This window comes from Scardinius erythrophthalmus (genome assembly GCF_964197995.2).
Source record: "Scardinius erythrophthalmus genome assembly, chromosome: 19".
NCBI classification, from domain to species: Eukaryota; Metazoa; Chordata; class Actinopteri; order Cypriniformes; family Leuciscidae; genus Scardinius; species Scardinius erythrophthalmus.
This window is the reverse complement of record NC_138239.1, coordinates 29121670-29139934: the sequence shown is the minus strand read 5'-3', so window position 1 is coordinate 29139934 and position 18265 is coordinate 29121670. Positions and strand designations below refer to the sequence as shown.

The 18265-nt window shown below is 37.0% G+C and overlaps 2 protein-coding genes across 4 annotated transcripts in view; one reads left to right on the top strand and one right to left on the bottom strand.

Moving 5' to 3' along the window:
• runx2a (RUNX family transcription factor 2a) overlaps window positions 1-18265 on the top strand; it is a 67870-nt gene that overhangs the window by 3460 nt on the left and 46145 nt on the right. The gene's annotated exons all lie outside the window — the stretch shown is intronic.
• supt3h (SPT3 homolog, SAGA and STAGA complex component) overlaps window positions 1-18265 on the bottom strand; it is a 124279-nt gene that overhangs the window by 104011 nt on the left and 2003 nt on the right. For both annotated transcript variants that reach the window (XM_081393851.1, XM_081393852.1), the window contains exon 2: window positions 13352-13458. In XM_081393851.1, the coding sequence (XP_081249977.1) occupies window positions 13352-13458 (107 nt within the window). The remainder of the gene's footprint in view (window positions 1-13351; window positions 13459-18265) is intronic.

Genomic DNA, 18265 nt, shown 5'->3' with positions numbered 1-18265 from the left:
CCTTGATTCCTCAGAGGACGAGGCTGTAATGTGATATGAGACAAAGTGATGCAGAAGTTCAATCCTGCTGGAGCTGCTCAAAGCAAACAGAGAAACGAGAACAAATTATAATCATGCTGCTTTTTTGTTACGTTTTCCTCAAAGTCTGAGACCAAATCTTGACTTTGCAACCAAAGAAATGTTACGGTGTACAATGAAAAACAGATATTTTAAATCGCACCCGATTCCTAGGTGACAAACTTTACTTGAGTAATTGAATGATCTGCTCTTTGGAACACCTTAAATCATGATCATCAGGTTTTGTTTAGTGCTGATGTTATTAAACTTCAAAATTGTGTGCATTTTTCAATGCAATTTTTAAAACAAAAAAAATGAATGCTCATAATAGTTTGCCCTGAAACTGAAACTTTCCAATGAAAGAACTGTTTTATAGAGATCTCAAACTAAATACTACTTTTTTTTTTAGATCACACAGGATGAATTTTATAGTCTCGAAGCTGAATTTCGACTGCATTCATTTCTATGCAACCTCAAAAATACTTTGACCATTTAAAAGCATTGTCGAAGCATTTAAAAAAAAAAATCATAGTGAGGTTCAATCTGGCATGACTTTACCAGGTGCATGGAAGCAAACGATATAAAAAGTGAAACATTTTACTAATTAGAAACTATTAAAGTTCCCCTTACCACAAGTGTTGCTGGAATCCCTTTTGTACTTTTTCAAAGAAATTCAGAAAATGCATTTAATTTGAAATTAACAAATTTCTTTTCAATTTAATTGGCTCAAAATCTCAGGATCTGCTAGACCAAACGCCACGGACGACATTTGTTGATGTTCCATGGTAAAAAAAAAAAAAAAAAAGTGCCACTTCTCCCATGGCGCTCCTGTGCCACACACCGTATCCAATATGCTTCTCTACATGACAAAGAGGGGCATTGATGTCTCATACAAACTTGGAGGGAGCTTCTTAGAAAATAATCAAACACTTAACCATGGAGTCTCAGTCAGCCAAACATAACATTAAAAGTGGGAAACAATAAATAGTCCCATAACACGAAGAGACCCGACTTCTGTAACGTGGAAACCCAGTCAACAAACCATCAGAGTCGCCACAAACCATCTTTAAATCATAGCCAGCCAACCCAGCGCCTCTGATATATCACCGTTTGAAGCCGTCGCTGATGGAAATATACATGAAAATACAGAATTCATAGGCAGCGGATTGTGTACGAGGGACGGAGCCAATGGTTGATGTAAGTGTATTTAAAGAGGAGGATTATGGAGCTGGAATCCAGACAAACAGCTCCGATAATGAATGGCCCCCTCATACCATGAGCTCGAGACGCCTTTCAGACCACCTCAGCAATGAAAAGAAATCATAATAAAGACATTTCAGATTCAGAGAACAGTGCTTTACAAATAGATTTTTCAAATAGTAATAATAATAAAAATAATCTGAGAGCAATAGTGAGAATGCTTTTTTTTTTTTACAACATTTTCTTTATAAATGAACATTTTTGCATGACAATTTACATGAAAAGATGAGCTGGCATGGACAAAACCTAATGATCCATGTCGTACAGCTTGATTTGAGAGCTTCTGCACATAAAAAAAAGTCACATGATAAATGTCACTAATTTAATTACATTACAAATGGTGCTGAATCTTATTTAACATACCTCAACTTTGTTTATATTTCAAAATATAATTAAAGACCACTGTATATATTCAAAATTCCACTGTTTGCGTATATTTAGGCTATATATTTAGGCTCCATTGGCACAAATTTGGCATTGTGGTCATGCAAAGTTTAAGTTTTGGAGGACTAAACACAATGTTAATTCTGATGCATCAAAAAATATCAATCAATAACACCAAAGTTGCATTCAGCTCCAACTTTTACATCAGAAACACTCGTTCGCCTGCAGACACTGGCACATTTTGATGTAGAAGTATGTTAAAATGCCTCCTACATTTCGTATTTGCTTTTTTAGAGCAATTGGCAAAGCATAGGAAGAATATTGCAGAAAAAAATATACTGTATAAACAGACTAACAATCCAAAGCAGCTATTTCTTTCAAAAAGAAAACAAAAAAATAATCCTTCTTCATGCTCTAATATTGCTACATTTATCAGGCGATTCACGTGACCCGCTTTCTGTAGTCTGCAGCCTCAGGCGGATTCAAGGGTAAAAAATATGAAATGTTCAGATAAGTGGACGTCGACTACTTTGCTGTTTTGATTGTGCCGTAATGAAGAGATTCCAGCAACTGCATTTAACAAGGCTTTACCTGTTCACCACAGCCAAAACCGGCCCGGCGTATTGATTTAACCTCGACAGGAATGCAACATTTCCATAAGCCAGAACATTACTTTAAAATATTTATAACATGATACGCACAAGGGCTATAAGGGAAAACAGAACGTAAAAATGCCCGGAATGAGAGCAGGAAAACTGGACGCGCTGCATTGGCGTTCTTCCTCAACCTTGGCTTCCTTTTCCAACTGTGGCTCCGCAGCTCACCGCAGGAGAAATGGAGTGTTTTCCAATAAGCCCTTGTAATGCTTTATTTCCCCTTAAAAATGTACATTTCTGATATGTAAACAATAAGCGAAGAGGCTGGGAGTCAAACTGTCTGTCTCCGACCTGGCTCCGAAAGCACCATCCCAACAGCTAACTGGAAAAAACACGTATGCATTTTGTGATTACGGTTTTAAACATTCAAAGTTGAGTTAGCTGATGTAAACAAGTCCATGAAAACACAGAGAAATGCTCAAACATGCAAAAAAAACAGGGATGAAATGACATCATGCGCCTGCCAATCGTGCTTTCGTACCAGCAAACACGTCAGGGCTGTTTATGGAAGCCGTCGCGTGAGTGTGAGCAGCGTGCAGAACACGTGGAAATCCAAACATTAGCTTTACAGGACAAAATACCCCTCTCTAACTGGTATGGTAATCTGACCACAGCAATCACTCGCTACAGAAGCCATCGCGCACACCTGCACGTATCGGATATCCAGCGGCTCTTTACATGCCGGGTTTGATTCTATAGTATCCAGTTCTCGTCTTCTGTTACAAGTGTTTTGAAACCACAAAAGAAACACTTTGTCATCTCACAGATTTTAAGGGTCTTTAGGCCATGTCCACTGCACTTAAGGATAATGCTATAGCACTGTGTCGAACATCTTGAGCTGTTTGGAACTGAAGAATTTGGAATTCAGCAATAAAATCTTGCAGTACTTTTAGGAGATTCTAGTGAATCCAAATGAATCTTGCATTTAAAACAAGGAACCTGACCTTTGCACTATAAAGAATGTATGCTTATTTTCTCATGTAAATGGATAGTTCAACCAAAAATCACTTACTCACCCACCTGTATGAGTTTCTTCTGTTGAACGCAAAAGAAAATATTTTGAAGAACGTTGATAATCAAACGGCAGCCATGGTAGGAAAAAAAGACTACGGAAGTCAATGGGTACCTTCAACTGTCTGGTCACCAACATTCTTCAAAATATCTTCTTCTGCATTCAACAGAAGAAAGAAACTCTTACAGGTTTGGGACAACACGAGGGTGAGTAAGTGATGATAAAATGTTCATTTTTGGGTGAACTATCCCTTTAATTGCATTACTTATAAGTAGCAGAAAACAAGAACACACTAACCAGAACATAATCACCATGTGCCATTAGGACTGAATAATTCATGTGGGTTAATCAAGTGCTTCTCAACTGGTTTTGCTTCAGGTCACAGATTTTACATTGAACATCAAACAGTGACCACAACTGTATTGTACAAAAGTGACAAAAACGTCAAACTGACATTGACTGCATGTACCTAATAATATCCAAAATCATCAGCATGACTGAATTACAGAAATTGACTTTTTTGTGAATGCAAAACAACCACAGAAATTATTATCCATCCAGAAAAGTAAAACAAACACTGGGATAATGTAGTATTAGTTCAGCAAAGATAAATTCAAATTAGAGCAATATCAAAATAATACATTTTTCTATCCTAATTAAGCACTATTACATGGTTAGTTGCGTTTGATTGTTTGCGTTCAGCACAGTTTTTCCCTGAGACCCGACAGTTAACGGATGCCTTCAACCTCCCTGACAACGGGACGCGGTCTAAATGAAATCAATTAGCGATTATCAGCGTGCCGCAAATGGGCCGAGAACGACTTTTGGAGAAGTTGAGACTCCAAACACGAGGCATGTTAAAGCTCAGAGGAGAAAAACAGTCATTAAGAATTAACCCCACTGAGCATGTTGTCAACAACACTGTTTTTCTGATTGGAACGGCTGTTGACTCATCCTCTGACGGCATTCGGCAGGCTGCTATAGTTACTGAACTAGACATCATGGCTCCTGTTTCATTGTCTCATGTGTTCACTGCGAGCACAAAACTACTTGTAAAGGTGTTTCGGTATATCACTGAATCCTTTGGGGAAATAACAGCCACTCAGTGGAGTATAAAGGCCAGGCCTTATGTAAAATTAATCAGAAAGACTGCCTCACCGAGGTTGACACTGTCTATTAAAACGTTCCTCCTTGCTGTTAAATATGCATTAGACGTCCAAAGAAGAATCTCCAAAGAAGTTGTTTTCCACTGAAAAAAAGAAGAGTAACGCTGGAGTTTGATACACTTGGAGAGGTTTGAAAGCAACGTGAAAAACCCGGAGCTTTCCATGGACTGTCATTTTGCTGACAAAGACAACAAGAGATCTCTCTCGACACTCTCAAGACGTCTAAATATTAACAAGGCATCTTATTAATAAACATGATTCGTCTGGATCGGAGTAAATGGCGCTACAATTAATGTGAGAGGAAACAGAAAAAGACATGTAAATGCACAAACAATACTCGGCTAAGGTAATTTGAAGACGCTTAAATATTGATGCTACGACTGGGATTTCGAGTGAAGAGTTTCTACGTTTATATCAAAACAAGGTTGGAGTCCCGTCCTAGTTTGAAGAGATTTGAATGCATCGTGAATCAATTCAAAACTTCTTTCTATAGAAAGCATGCTTTAAATAAGCAGATCCTCAATGTATGCTTTTAATAAGAAGGTTGCAAAACATTCTTCTCTGATTTTTGTTTTGCGCACTTCAAGTCATCGATCATTATCGCTCTAGCAGTCCAGCATTCATACAAACCTCAACCAAGAAGAAAATAAAGAATCTATAGCACCTACTTATTCTGTTTCGACTTCAAAACGTGAGATTCATATGCACAGGAATCTCTCCATTGTTCCCGAGCCTTTTCCCAGAAGTATTGCGAGATGTGATGGGCGAGACTGCAGTCGGCTTTACTGGCATTGTGATGTAGGGAGTTCATTATGAAGTAAATAAAGGCTTCCAGAGCATATTGTTCTTTAATTTTACTGCTGACAGCTGCTTCGAAAGACAAAACGAATGTTGAAAACATGCACCATAAGACCTAGAAGTCTCATTTGTTGATATTACCATCATGTTACAAATTCAGTCAGAACAAATGCAATGGCTCTGTTCCAAAATCTAGTAAGCCAACTACACAGGCAGCGCTTTAAGGCATCCCAGGTAGGCAGGATTATTATTAAGATACCCTTTTTGAACAAATTTTAGGGTACAAATGTATTCATCATGCATAGAGCACATGTATTGTGACAAGCAAAAACTCAATGAAGGATAAATGTAATGTTGCCTTTATATTTGGCCAAAAAAAGTCTCTTATTAATAACGTTAATTAAGCAAAGGAAAAAAATCCAGACAAAGCAGAGGGAAAAAAGTTGAAAATTTTTCTCTTATGCTCACCAAGAATGCACTTATTTGATCAAAAACACAGTAATAACAGTAATATTGTGCAATAAACTACAATTTAAAATACCTGCTTTCTATTTGAATATATTTTAATTTATTCCTGTGATCAAAGCTGAATTATCAGCATCATTACATCATTATTAGAAATCATTATAATATGCTGATTTGCTGCTCAAGAAACATTTCTTATTATTATCAATGCTGAAAACAGTTCAACATTGATATTCTTAATTTTTTTGGAAATCATGTATATCCGTTGATAAGTTTTGGGTCAGAATTGTTACTTGAAAAAAATAATAATAATCTTTTGTAACATTATAAATGTCTTAATTCTCACTTTTGATCAACTTTAATTCATCCTTTGCTGAATAATAATAAAAAAATGTTAAAAGAATTTTGAAACGTAGTGTATATTTAGAGAGTAGTAGAGTCCATTCAATTCCAAAAACAAGAGTTGACGAACTGATCGACTTGAAAATGTATTACTTTAACCAATACTAGTTTTTTACTCTTATTGCAGTATCATGTCAATAGTTTAGCAACATAACTTGATTCTCCAGTATGCTTTGCACAAATGGTACATACTATGTCTAATGTTCTAAATCACTTAAAATATTCCATTTCAGAAAGAATGCTGACTTTGGCTGTGTAGGCAAGACCGCTCACTAGGTTTTACAACGGAGCCTATACGATGGCATAAGTAACAATACGTGCGTTTAATTTAAAGAATCAATGACAGAAAACACGTCCAATGTGACAAAGATCAGAACAGCAACAGTTAAAGCGTCTTTCAGAGAGAGTCTCTGTGCAGAAACACTAGAGTTAAACTGTGGTAAACAAATACTCAATAGTGATGAGAGGTTCTTTTCAGTCCCCAAATTACAGTCTGGTTAACCAGAGAGTCTGTGTGCCAGCTCATTACTGATGTTTGCTTCCAATGCGACTCGTCTCCATCCAAGTTTACGAAAACATTCGAGGGGCCTTGAAAGCACAGAGGGTTTTATACAGGCTGTAGCCCAGGAGACAGAAGCCCGAATTAGACAAATGCCTACACGTTGCTAGTCAACGGGCCATGGTTTCACCCAGGTCCTGTAGCAGATCGCTGTAAATGCGGTTAGGCGGCTGAAAGCAATGCCACGAGAGGACAGTGGGCCGTCCTGCCTGGGAATGCCACTCGATGCTTCCCGACAACTCTGAATCTTAATGCCTTATTTAATTACAGTAAGTGGCTGACGTTCACCTAATTGTTGGGAGTAAATTAAAGTGCTACATTCACTCAGTCTCATTATGTTCCCACAAAGACACATAAATGGCTTTTCCATCAGCAACTTTTTCCTGAATATAAAATATGATTGTGTTTTTCTCCCAGATATTATATGACCCTTTCAATGAAGATTTATTTCACAATACCGATTACACAAACGAAAGAACATTGTGGGAAAATGAAATCCTACTGCAAAAAAAAAAAGGAAAATCAGCCCATGGTACAAATGGTAAAGTATTTCAGAGTGTACATGCAATGTACTCAAGATAACTTCAAAGAATATTATAGTACTAGCATGGTCCATGTCCAAAAAAGCTGTTGGAAACATTACAACTTTAGAAAAACAGTCTATGTTATATCTACGCTACAATTCAAAAGATGGACAGGAAGACATTTAAACGTTTTTGGAAGAAGTGCCTTATGCTCACCAATTAAGGCTTTATTTATTTGATTACAAATACAGTACAGTAAAAACAATAATATTGTGAATCTATTTATTGGATATATTTTTAAATTAAATGTATTCCTGTGATGCAAAGCTGAATTTTCAGCATCATTTCTCCAGTTTTCAGTCACATGATGTTGAAAACTGTTCTGCTGCTTCATATTTTTGTTGTTTTCAGGATTCTTTGATGAAAATAATAGCATTTATTTGAAATAGAAATCTTTTGTAACATTATAAATGTATTTACTGTCACTTTTGATCAATTTAATGCATCTTTGCTGATTAAAAGCATTCATTTCTTAATATATATATATATATATATATATATATATATATATATATATATATATATATATATATATATATATATATATATATATATATATATATATCTCTTACTGACCCAAACTTCTTGCTGTTCAACAGCTCAACAGTATTGAGTTCTGAAACACAATATTAACTTGTTAACCATAAGTAAACAAGCAAAACATTTCAGAAATAACAACTGCACTGCACACACTGGAAGATGGCAGATGGCAACAAAAAAAAGCAATTACATAGTGTATGATAATAAAGGGACTGACATTACAAACAGCTCAAGGCAAAGGGGCCGTACGGTTCTTTGCTCATAGCCACTAATTGCTGATAGTGAGGCAAAAACACAAAATACGTCACATTTAATTGAATAACAATACGTCTCTCAAACACAGCATATTGACATGCAACGGGTTTTAAAGCATTAAAAGCTCTCAAGTCTCACTTATGCGTTTGCGTCATTAGTGTTCTGCAATGTAAAAAAAATATTGATGTTAATGGTTGTATAAATAGTCAGGAAATTTCCCTCAAGGCAACCCAAAAAAAAGCAATATAAAAGCCACAGTTTGCTCTAATATTTCAACAATGCATTTCAGATCTAGTAGCTTTTTCGTGCTCATGCTGTATCGTTCTTGCAGTATAAAAGAAAAAACATGCAGGGCTTGCAACCCACAAAAATGCTGGTGTGGGTTTCGTCTGAGGACAGTAGTACTAACACCGTGCCACAAATAATTGTGGCGATATAAAATAGGTGCTAAAATTTATCATCAAAAATGGACTGGAACTAAATAATGACTTCAGGTATTTTTAAACACCGTTTGCCAACATGATAATGCGTACTGGGTTAGTCTGAAACTTCTGATGCCACAAAAATGCTATTTCAAATCACTTAAACAGAAGAAGTTCATGCAATTGGCACAGCGGCAGTGATGAACCCTGGAGTTCACAGAGGACTCGCTTAAAAACCCACTTTGATCAGGTTACAACCACAGGCCATGATACACTTGAAGTCGACAGTTAAAGAGAAGCAGTCGAAGTGCATCGCCTCGGGAACGACTTCTGTCGTGATAAAACACAAGACGCTCATCTGTCGACTGAAGCATCGCAGTGGAGAGATAGACGAATCTGTCCTGAATGAATCCCACCAGAAGCATATGATTTGTTTTCACTTGTTTGTTTAATTTGCCATTTCAGTTCTTTCGTTTGATTGAAGTTGACAGCAAATTAGCATTTGATGGCAATGGATCGAGTAAACACGCTATAAATACATGTTTAAACAGCTTTCACAATGTCATTCTAATCAAATCTGAATAATCAGTGGGAAATAATGACTATCCACTGGAATTTGGTAGTTTAATATTACGCTTTAACTTTTAAGTTTCAGGCTACTTTTGAGATTCTAGACGTGCGAAGCTCAGCTGTGGTGTTCAGTGTCCGATATTTTCTCGTCGTCTCGCTATAAAATCATCCATCATTACAGACACTGCTTACCTTACTGAAGTACAATAAATGTGTTTTAATTGGACAGGGCTTTCAGAGAGAAGGATGAAGGCTGGTCGAAATCCACAGAGAACAGAATAGCAGGACGTTGGCCATATTAAACCGTCTGTGTTATCTTTAGCACCTTATGCATGTATCATTGAGATTCCTGGCCAAAGCAAGCACTCTTTAGAGCGCACCGGATTATAACATGACTGAATTTCACCATGCAACGCTTCAGACAGAAGTCAAATGCGGGCAGTTGTCAGAGATATCTTTTGCTGTCAAATAGCAAATTAGCAACATGTTAGTGCACTAAAAACCTGTACAGTCACTACTGTTTTTGTAATGAGATGGTTTCACAAAAACAATCCGAGCAAAGATGTAATTTAGTATTGTAGACATCACCTTTACCTGACCACACTATAATCATGGTCATGTTGTCATTTCAAAAAGATCTGCTCATAAACATGACAAAAACAGTGTTAGACTGTCGAGGGATGTATCGGCAAGGCTATTAACCTACAATATTATTTTATCAGCCAATAATTATGATGAAGATATATTTTGCCTTTTTCAACACTTCCAAAAGCTCTTGATCTGATTTCGATTTAACAACTGATAATTCACTTTTTTTTTTTCCTGTTTTTATATGTTCTGCCATTTAGACATCAGTATCTGCCACTAAAAACCCCATATTGGTCTGTCACTATTAAAAACGACTCTGTTAAGATGAAAAAGCCCAAAAACGCCTGGAGAGAGACGCATTTAGCTGATTAAGAAAGTTAAACGGTAGCCTCGTTTTAATTTTAAGAGGCACACACTATGGTTCTAATGCTTCTCTCATTGAACCACAAAACTTCCTACGATTTATAAGTACAAGTGATCTCAATTAGAGACCTCCGTGAAGGCACGGGGCGGCAGACAGTCACGGCAAGAGGCGGCAGAGGAAACTGTCTTTACATTTTCCTCCCTCACTTTTCCAGACAGCCGGCGTGCCCAGAGCAGACAGCGTCAAAAACACCCCAGAGTCTGTTTTACAGTACAGCGCAGATGCCAAGTCCCAGCTGACTTTTTACAAACCTTATTTCTCTTCTTCGCGATTTTTACACGTCGGTTTCAGATGCAAAAAAAAAAAGAAAAAAAACCATGAGGCAAATGCGTTGCTGACAACAATTGCACAGTGTGACACAGATGAATGCAACAGATTGTTAGACGTTGGAATAGAATATCTCCAAATCATCACTCAGCGCAAGCGCCTGCCAAAAGAGGGAGAAAATCTTTGCAATTGGAGGCCATTTAGTCTCCATCAAAAATGCCTTTGACTGCAAGCTATAATTAAATGTCTTTCAAAAAAATTATAAGACTGCAATCCGGAGCCCTTTATGGAGTCGAAGGGTCATATGATTTTCTTTTTTCAACAAAAGGAAATGTTCTAAAATGATATGACTGTGTGCAGTTTAAGACGTGAAGTGAGATTCAACAGGCACGGAGCATTTCGTATTTATGACTCTAAACAACAACGACAAAAAAAAAAAAAATGAATCGGACCTGGAGAAAATCAACATGATGTTACTCATCACGGCAGATATAGGAGACGGGTATCATTTTAGGCTGCTGTACAGGCCAAACAAGCTATTAAAAACAATATTTCCTACAGTGATATTTTTAATCTTGGCAGGGATGATTTCATTACACGAGAAAAGATTGTGTAAGAAAAAGAGTCAAAATGAAAATCGTCAAGAAATGTCAGGGTCATATTTCACTGTAAAATCCAAAGAAAAAAAATACTATATCTTGCATGCAGAAAATTAAGCAATGTAATATTATTTTAATGACAATTCTGCATATTCCGCAATAAAAAAAATACTGTTTTCTTTTTATTGTATAAAAATTAAGTATGTATATAACTCTTTAGTATTTTTGTACTGAATTTTATTTATGCTGATTTCTACTCATAAACACTTATTATAAATGTTAAAACAAATAATATTTATTGTTTAATAATGTGGACTGCATTGCATAGTTTATTTCATTCTTATTACATAGTAATAAAAAATTGGGATGAAAATGTGCTTAATTTTCAAAGACAAACAAGTTAAAATAGTCTTTAAAATGTTTCATTTTATTTATGCAAAACATAACTTTACAAAAACCTTTGTCGACCAGCTATTGTCTCCAGTTTTGACTAAACTTAAAGGGGAGGTGTTTTTGTTTCTAGACAAGCTGTTGTGTATTTCTCTGTCTGCCCTCAGAATCGTCGCCCCACACGAGGTAAACACGCAGTAAAACAGTGGTGTTGTGATTTGCATGAGTTTGAAGGTCTCCTCAGGTGGGATTCAAAGCAGAACGACAGGATGAATTTCACTGTGGCTTTCCTAAAGAATATCTCTCACTAGGTCAAACCGCAAGCGCTCTGTTGGAGGGAAGTAAAAGGATCGGCATGTAAATTTACTTTATGACTCCTTTCTGCTTTCGGTGAAGCAGTTTTGTAGACCTGGACGCTTGCTTTATAGATTGAGCTAAATATTATTCATTCCAAGATCAACTACACTTAAGGTTTTTGACGGAAAAACAGGGTTTCTGACAAAAATACTGTCGTGTGCCGGAGTACATCCACAGAACCGCAAACACCGATGTGGTTTCCAATAAGAAAACCCTCCTTATTTCTGACAGATGAAATAATAAGCATTAATTGATACTTCGGTAAACCGTAAAGTGGTCTCGGTGATGGAAATCCAGACTGGCTCTTCTGAAGGCCACGGCTTCCATCATTGGCGCTAGGGCCGTCATTAACGGTTATTTTGACGTTTAATCGAGTAATTGGATATTTTTTGTGGTTATAAAAATAGACCTAAGTGAACAATAGCCTTTAAAATGATTTGGCAATAATAATTGGTTCAAATAAAGTAGCAAAGGAAAGTAATCATATGGTTTTATTGAACAACACTGTTAAAATACATAATGTAATATACATAATATAAACAATCAACTTATGCAGAGACTGAGTTTGTGTGGAGCAGCATTTACTGTGAATGAAGCTGCTCCGAGATGCTGGAAGAACGCATGTAAATAAAGCGCCACGCTTCACTCTGAATCCCACAGCGCATATATATTTATCGCAGCTTTTGTTATTTCACAACAGCACTCTGCTATATTATGATATTTAAATGGTTTTAATATATCGTGCAGTCTTAGAAAATGGTCTGATCATGCGGTTCATGGATTCTCGTCCGTGGAACCCGCAACTTCCAGCATTTTGCCAGTTAATCGACACGGGTAAATTGCAATCTAGGATCTTTTAAAGACGAGCATTCGAATTTAATCGAGGATTCGTGACAGCCCTTATTGGAGCTTTATAAAATTAGCAATGAGTATTTTATTAAAGTCGCCCTGTGGTGAAAATCAAGTTTAAATATAGTTCATGTCTATGTGGTGTTTTTAATATGCTTTAAGACAAACCATGTGCAAATTCATAAGTTAACACCATTGCTGAGGGTTTTCTCCTTTAAAACAGCAGTGAACCAAAGACAGTCTCAAAAACACGGTTGGAAATCACTGGTGTTTCTGACGTCACAAACTACCTTGTAACCAATGACATCAACGTGTGATCATCAATGAGCGAATCTGTGAGCTGGTGTGAGTGAGTGGAGGCGGGGCTAATTTACATATTCATAGAACTGCGTATACTAAATGAGGCAAGGGTGTAGAGTTACATTCAAGCTTTAAGGCATGAAGTTTTTTTGCCAAGGAAAAAAACATTTAAATATGTAATTTTGGTGATCAAAGATGAGTTTTAAGGGAGACAATGATTGACTACAGGGGGACTTTAACCTATGGGAAAAACCATGGACCAAGGTAGCAACCATATTCTTCTCTGAATTATCTTGGAGTATCACTTAAATGACATATGAATATGTTAAACAGTCATCACCATATCAGGGTATCATCATCAACGCAACTCCACAGTGCTTGTAGAAAGGGCTGGAAAACATCAGAGTTTTCCAAATGATTTTAGACAGAAAACTTTCATCCACTTACATCATGCTCTGGAGCTCAGGGATGAAGCTGGTGGCCTTTCCGGATCCGCGTCCGGCCCCGGTGCTGCTGCTGCTGGCTGCCATGGGGCTCGCAGCACTGCTGCTCATCTGTAACACACACACACACACACACACTTTACACAACGCCCACTCAAAGCCTGAGCAATTATAAAGCCACTTCACATGGAAAACGCTTCCTGATGCATCCACCGACAGGAGAGGAAACACGCCACATGTTCAGAGCAGGACACGTTCAACCGGAGTCAATGACAAACGGCACTCACAAAGAGACGGACGCAGGATGCTTTTTTTCAGCAAGTGAGACTGAACTATTTTTAATGACCAAAGCAAGGCTGCTTAAACTTCTGTAGGCAATGAGAGCTGATAAATGATCTTCTAGTTCAAAGGGAACGGCAGACATGTTGAAAGTCTCTTTTTGTTCTAATGTTTACTAAACGTTTGATCTTGCCAGCATTACGTGGCATGATAAAAAGTGCATATTTAATTCCATATAACAATTTAATTTTGTGCTCGTTTGGCACTAAATCCCTGAAATCAAAATTAACCAACGACCTCTGCAAAAAGCATTTAAATTATACATATAGGGGCCAATATATAAAATGACAGACAAAAAACGTTACTATAAAGTAGTGGTCAACCAATATATATTTAAAATGCTGATGCTATTTCTGTCTCTCTGTGCCTCTCTCTTGAAGTATTTATTAATTGCTTGCCAAGTCTTATTTATTTGTTTGTTTGTTTTTAAATCTTAAAATCCTGACATCCATAGGTTTAAATTGAATTTTGAATCAGACATTTATAAATAATATGTATACCTTTTGTGAATTTATAACAAGTAGGCTATAAATTGTGTACATTTTACACATAATTCATAAAAAATAAATTATCCTAATGACATAAAATATTCAGTATTTATTGATTGAACAATTTACACATTAGTACACAAAAAAAATAGATAGACATTAAAACATACGATTTTTTTAATTTTCTGTATAAATTGAGTATATAATTTATACTCAATTCACAACAACAACAACAACTCCAATAATAATAATAATACCAAATATGTATACTTTTATATAGGCTATATATATACATAAATTGAGTATTCAATTTAAACTCAATTCACAAAAACATTATACTAATAATAATCATAATAATAATTTGAAAACGTAAAATGTGCACTAGCACTGATCAGGCTGTTTTTAGAAACTATGAGGCCTGGCTCATTAATCAGCTGATATATTGCCATGATGAGAATCTGCATTGTATATGGTTCATATATCGGTCTGTCACTCAAATATAGGCTACTACACCTTTAAAGGAATAGTTTACTTCATAATGAAAATGCTGTCATCACTTATTCACCCTCAAGTTGTTTCAAACCTGTATGAGTTTCTCTCTTCTGCTGAACACACACAAAAAAGATATTTTGAAGAACGTCAGTAACCAAACAGTTTATGGACCTCATTGACTTCCATGGTAGGAAAAAAAATACTAGGCTATAGAAGTCAATTGTGTCCATTAACTGTCTGATTACTGACATTCTTCAAAATATATACTTTTGTGTTCAGCAGAAGAGAGAAACTCATACAGGTTTGAAACAACTTGAGGGTGAGTAAATGATGACAGCATTTTCATTTTGAAGTGAACTATTCCTTTAACATCATGGTGGTTCTGACTGCATCTGTCTGCCACTCTCCAGCAACAGAGTCAACATTACTATCAGACTCAGAACCTCATTATTTGCTAATGTATCTGAATTATCTGAGCATGTGCCATCGAGCAGTTAACATTCATCACACACACACATCACACAGCTACCTCCACAGTTTGCAGTTAGACTTCCTCTAATACAAAGAAAACAAATTAACAGGATGCTGATACAACCCCAGAAATGGAGCTTGTCGAATTCAAATGCGTTCATTGTCGGCCTCGTCACGGCCCGCCAGGATTATTTGAGCAAACCTTGGTCTGTTTGAACCTGAAGCTGAAACCACAGCCTTCCTACGGCATCAGACTATCAAATCACACAAGCGGACGGCCCTTTTCTCACGTAGAGTAGACGTATAATCCCTATTAATGCTGTGTAGTCTGACAAACTTCTGTGCACTGATCAGTAAAGACATCATTATTACCTGCTCACCCTCATTCAAAAACAGTATGAAATTAATAGGTTGTGTTCACGTTCAGTTTGGTTCTTTTGGTCTGGCCAAAAAAGAAAATACTAGCCTATATTTAGTCCTGGTTCGATTAGCGTTCACAATGTCACTTTTAATACTGAAACTAAAGATACCAACAACAAAAATTGGCTTATATGATGTATATTTTGCGATGAAACTTTTTAAACATCCAAATCAATGCTGTGTGCTCAGATAAACGCGTTCAATGTGTGTGTATATATGATGGTAGCTATATGATAAAGCAGACAACTTGTGAAGAACTTAGAAAATGTGTAAAGGAGTAAAACCAGTAAAAGATGTTGCATGTTTTTGGTTCGTTTACATGTTTTTGGTCCGTGTTGCGTTCATATTTCAGTCGAACCGCACCAGAGTTTGTTTGAGTTCTCTTGTTTGGTGCGCTCCAGGGAATGGTGGCAGCGTTCACACTTATTCAAACGAATTGCACTAACAGGGCAATCGCACCAGAGTTCATATTAATCCAACAAAACATACCAAGTGTGAACACACCATTAAAGTTGCCATGAAATTGACAACTGTTTTCTGTTTTTATATAGAATATTGAAGTATTTCTTAGACATGGCATGGTTACGGTTCACTGGCACGAGGGCGGGAAAACCTGTCACTCATTTCACAAGAGATCGACCAATAGCAAACCACAACCATCCAACCATCCAATCAATACCCCATTGACAAAATCAAGTCCCGCCCTACATTTTTTTCTTGTGTGTCAAGATGTGTACATTTTTTCAGATGTGTCACTAGTTGTCAAAAAGTTACTGAAATTTTAGATTTCAGTGCGAACTTGGTACCGAAGTTTTTAGTCTTTTGTACTTTTGACAACACTCCATCACAATAGGACAAAAAAGACTATCGCGACTTCCGTTTCATGCCGACTTTAAGCCATTTATCACAGATAATCTGCAGCTCTCAAATCTAATTAATGCTCACATTCAATTACTGTAAATGAAAAAAGTGACAGCAGTTTCAATACAGAGAATGGAGAGTGAGATCATTTCAGAGCCATGACAAAGCACAGACAATCTTGTCACATGGCTTTTAAAGACTCAAAATACAGCACAAATCACATGGACTAGCTTTAATCATTCTGGGGTTTGACAGCACACGTCCCGAATGGCTTCAAAGAGCACCCAGGATATTTTTCAAAAGTTCTTATTTTCATGTTCCACAAGAATAACAACAGCATTCGGGTTTGGAACGACATGAAGGTGAACAAATAAAGGCAGAATTGTCATTTTTCAGCGACCTTCTCCTTTAATCAGAGCCAATATAAATCTTAATTCTGTCTCCGAGGGACACGAAACGAAATGTTCCTAAAGTGTCACCAAAGCAAACGCAGGGCCCTTTTCTTCAATAAACACATCGCGGCATAACATTTCCTTCTGTTTTCGCCCCCTCTGTTGGATGAAAGATAAAGCTTTTGCTTTGACTTGTGAAGGCAGATGGTCGCCATACTGGGCAAAATGAATTCAGATGTGGCAAATGAATCAAGATTACTTCAACATGCAAAAGGCTTTGAAAGAACAGAAAAGGGAGCCATTCTATTTATTGCATTTTTCCTCTATGTAATTAAACAGTCAGGACTTTTATGTAGCTTCCACGTCTTTTTTTGTGTTTGTTTTGTTTTTTTCTACAGACGCCTAGTTAATTTCCTCATTTAGTCGTGGGCGTTCGATTTGTGTTTTGGTCGATTTTGCCAAGAGCAGTAGTCCTACAGCGTGTAAAGACAAAAACACGGATGACTCTTGGTGACATGAAATGATTTTGAGGAAGGGCACTTTTACTACTACGGCTCGAAGAAAGCCCACAAATATCAGCATTCAAAGACCTCCAACATATTTATTTCTTCTTTATCCAAGACATCCCAATCCAACCTTCCGCCACATGCTGTTTCAATATATATTCAACTATATTTTTCATTAATTACAATTACCCCAACTCAGCTGTCTCATAAATTTTCAGACGATCAACATAACAGGGGGAAAATCAGAAACATATTTGGCGTTCGCAGTCGCCGAAGAAGGAAATGTAACTTAATAGCGCGTCTTTCTCGAGGCCCTAATGAAGTGGCAAATGCGATTCAGAGCCATTGGATGTTTTATTTCCCTCCTACATCCTCGCCGGGCCGCCACACACAGTTCCCAGCGTCTCCACGAGACCTGCAATCATGCAAAATCCATTTCTCTCACACCGAAACGTGTAGATTAAAGGCTCATGGACGTGTACTTGGACAGGAAGGAGGAGGAGAAGAAACGAATCGCACGTTCAGATCTCCATCATCCGTGTGTGTGCAAGTTTCCACAGAGTCAGACTTCTTGTCGAGTGCTGACATCACTCTTCCTACGGTCTTTCAAACAGCCAAGGTTTTACAAACAATACACATGGGGGGAAAGTCAGGCTAGACACAAGAGTGAGGATGTGATTTTTTCCAGAATAAAACACAGAACTGACTGTGAAGGAAGAACAGAGCATGAAACCTCAACTAACCACAGGCTCACAACTGGAGTCTGGAATAAGAAAACGGGATCAGCAGCACTGGGATTTTTCAATCTAATTATGATTTTTGCATGTATAATGTGCATATTTAATTTGCATTTCGACATAAAGCAAGCTCATTTTGGCTCAGTATATTATTTAATGCTTATGTATGACTTAAAGATGCTGAAATAACGTGACTTGTCAAAAAGCTATTT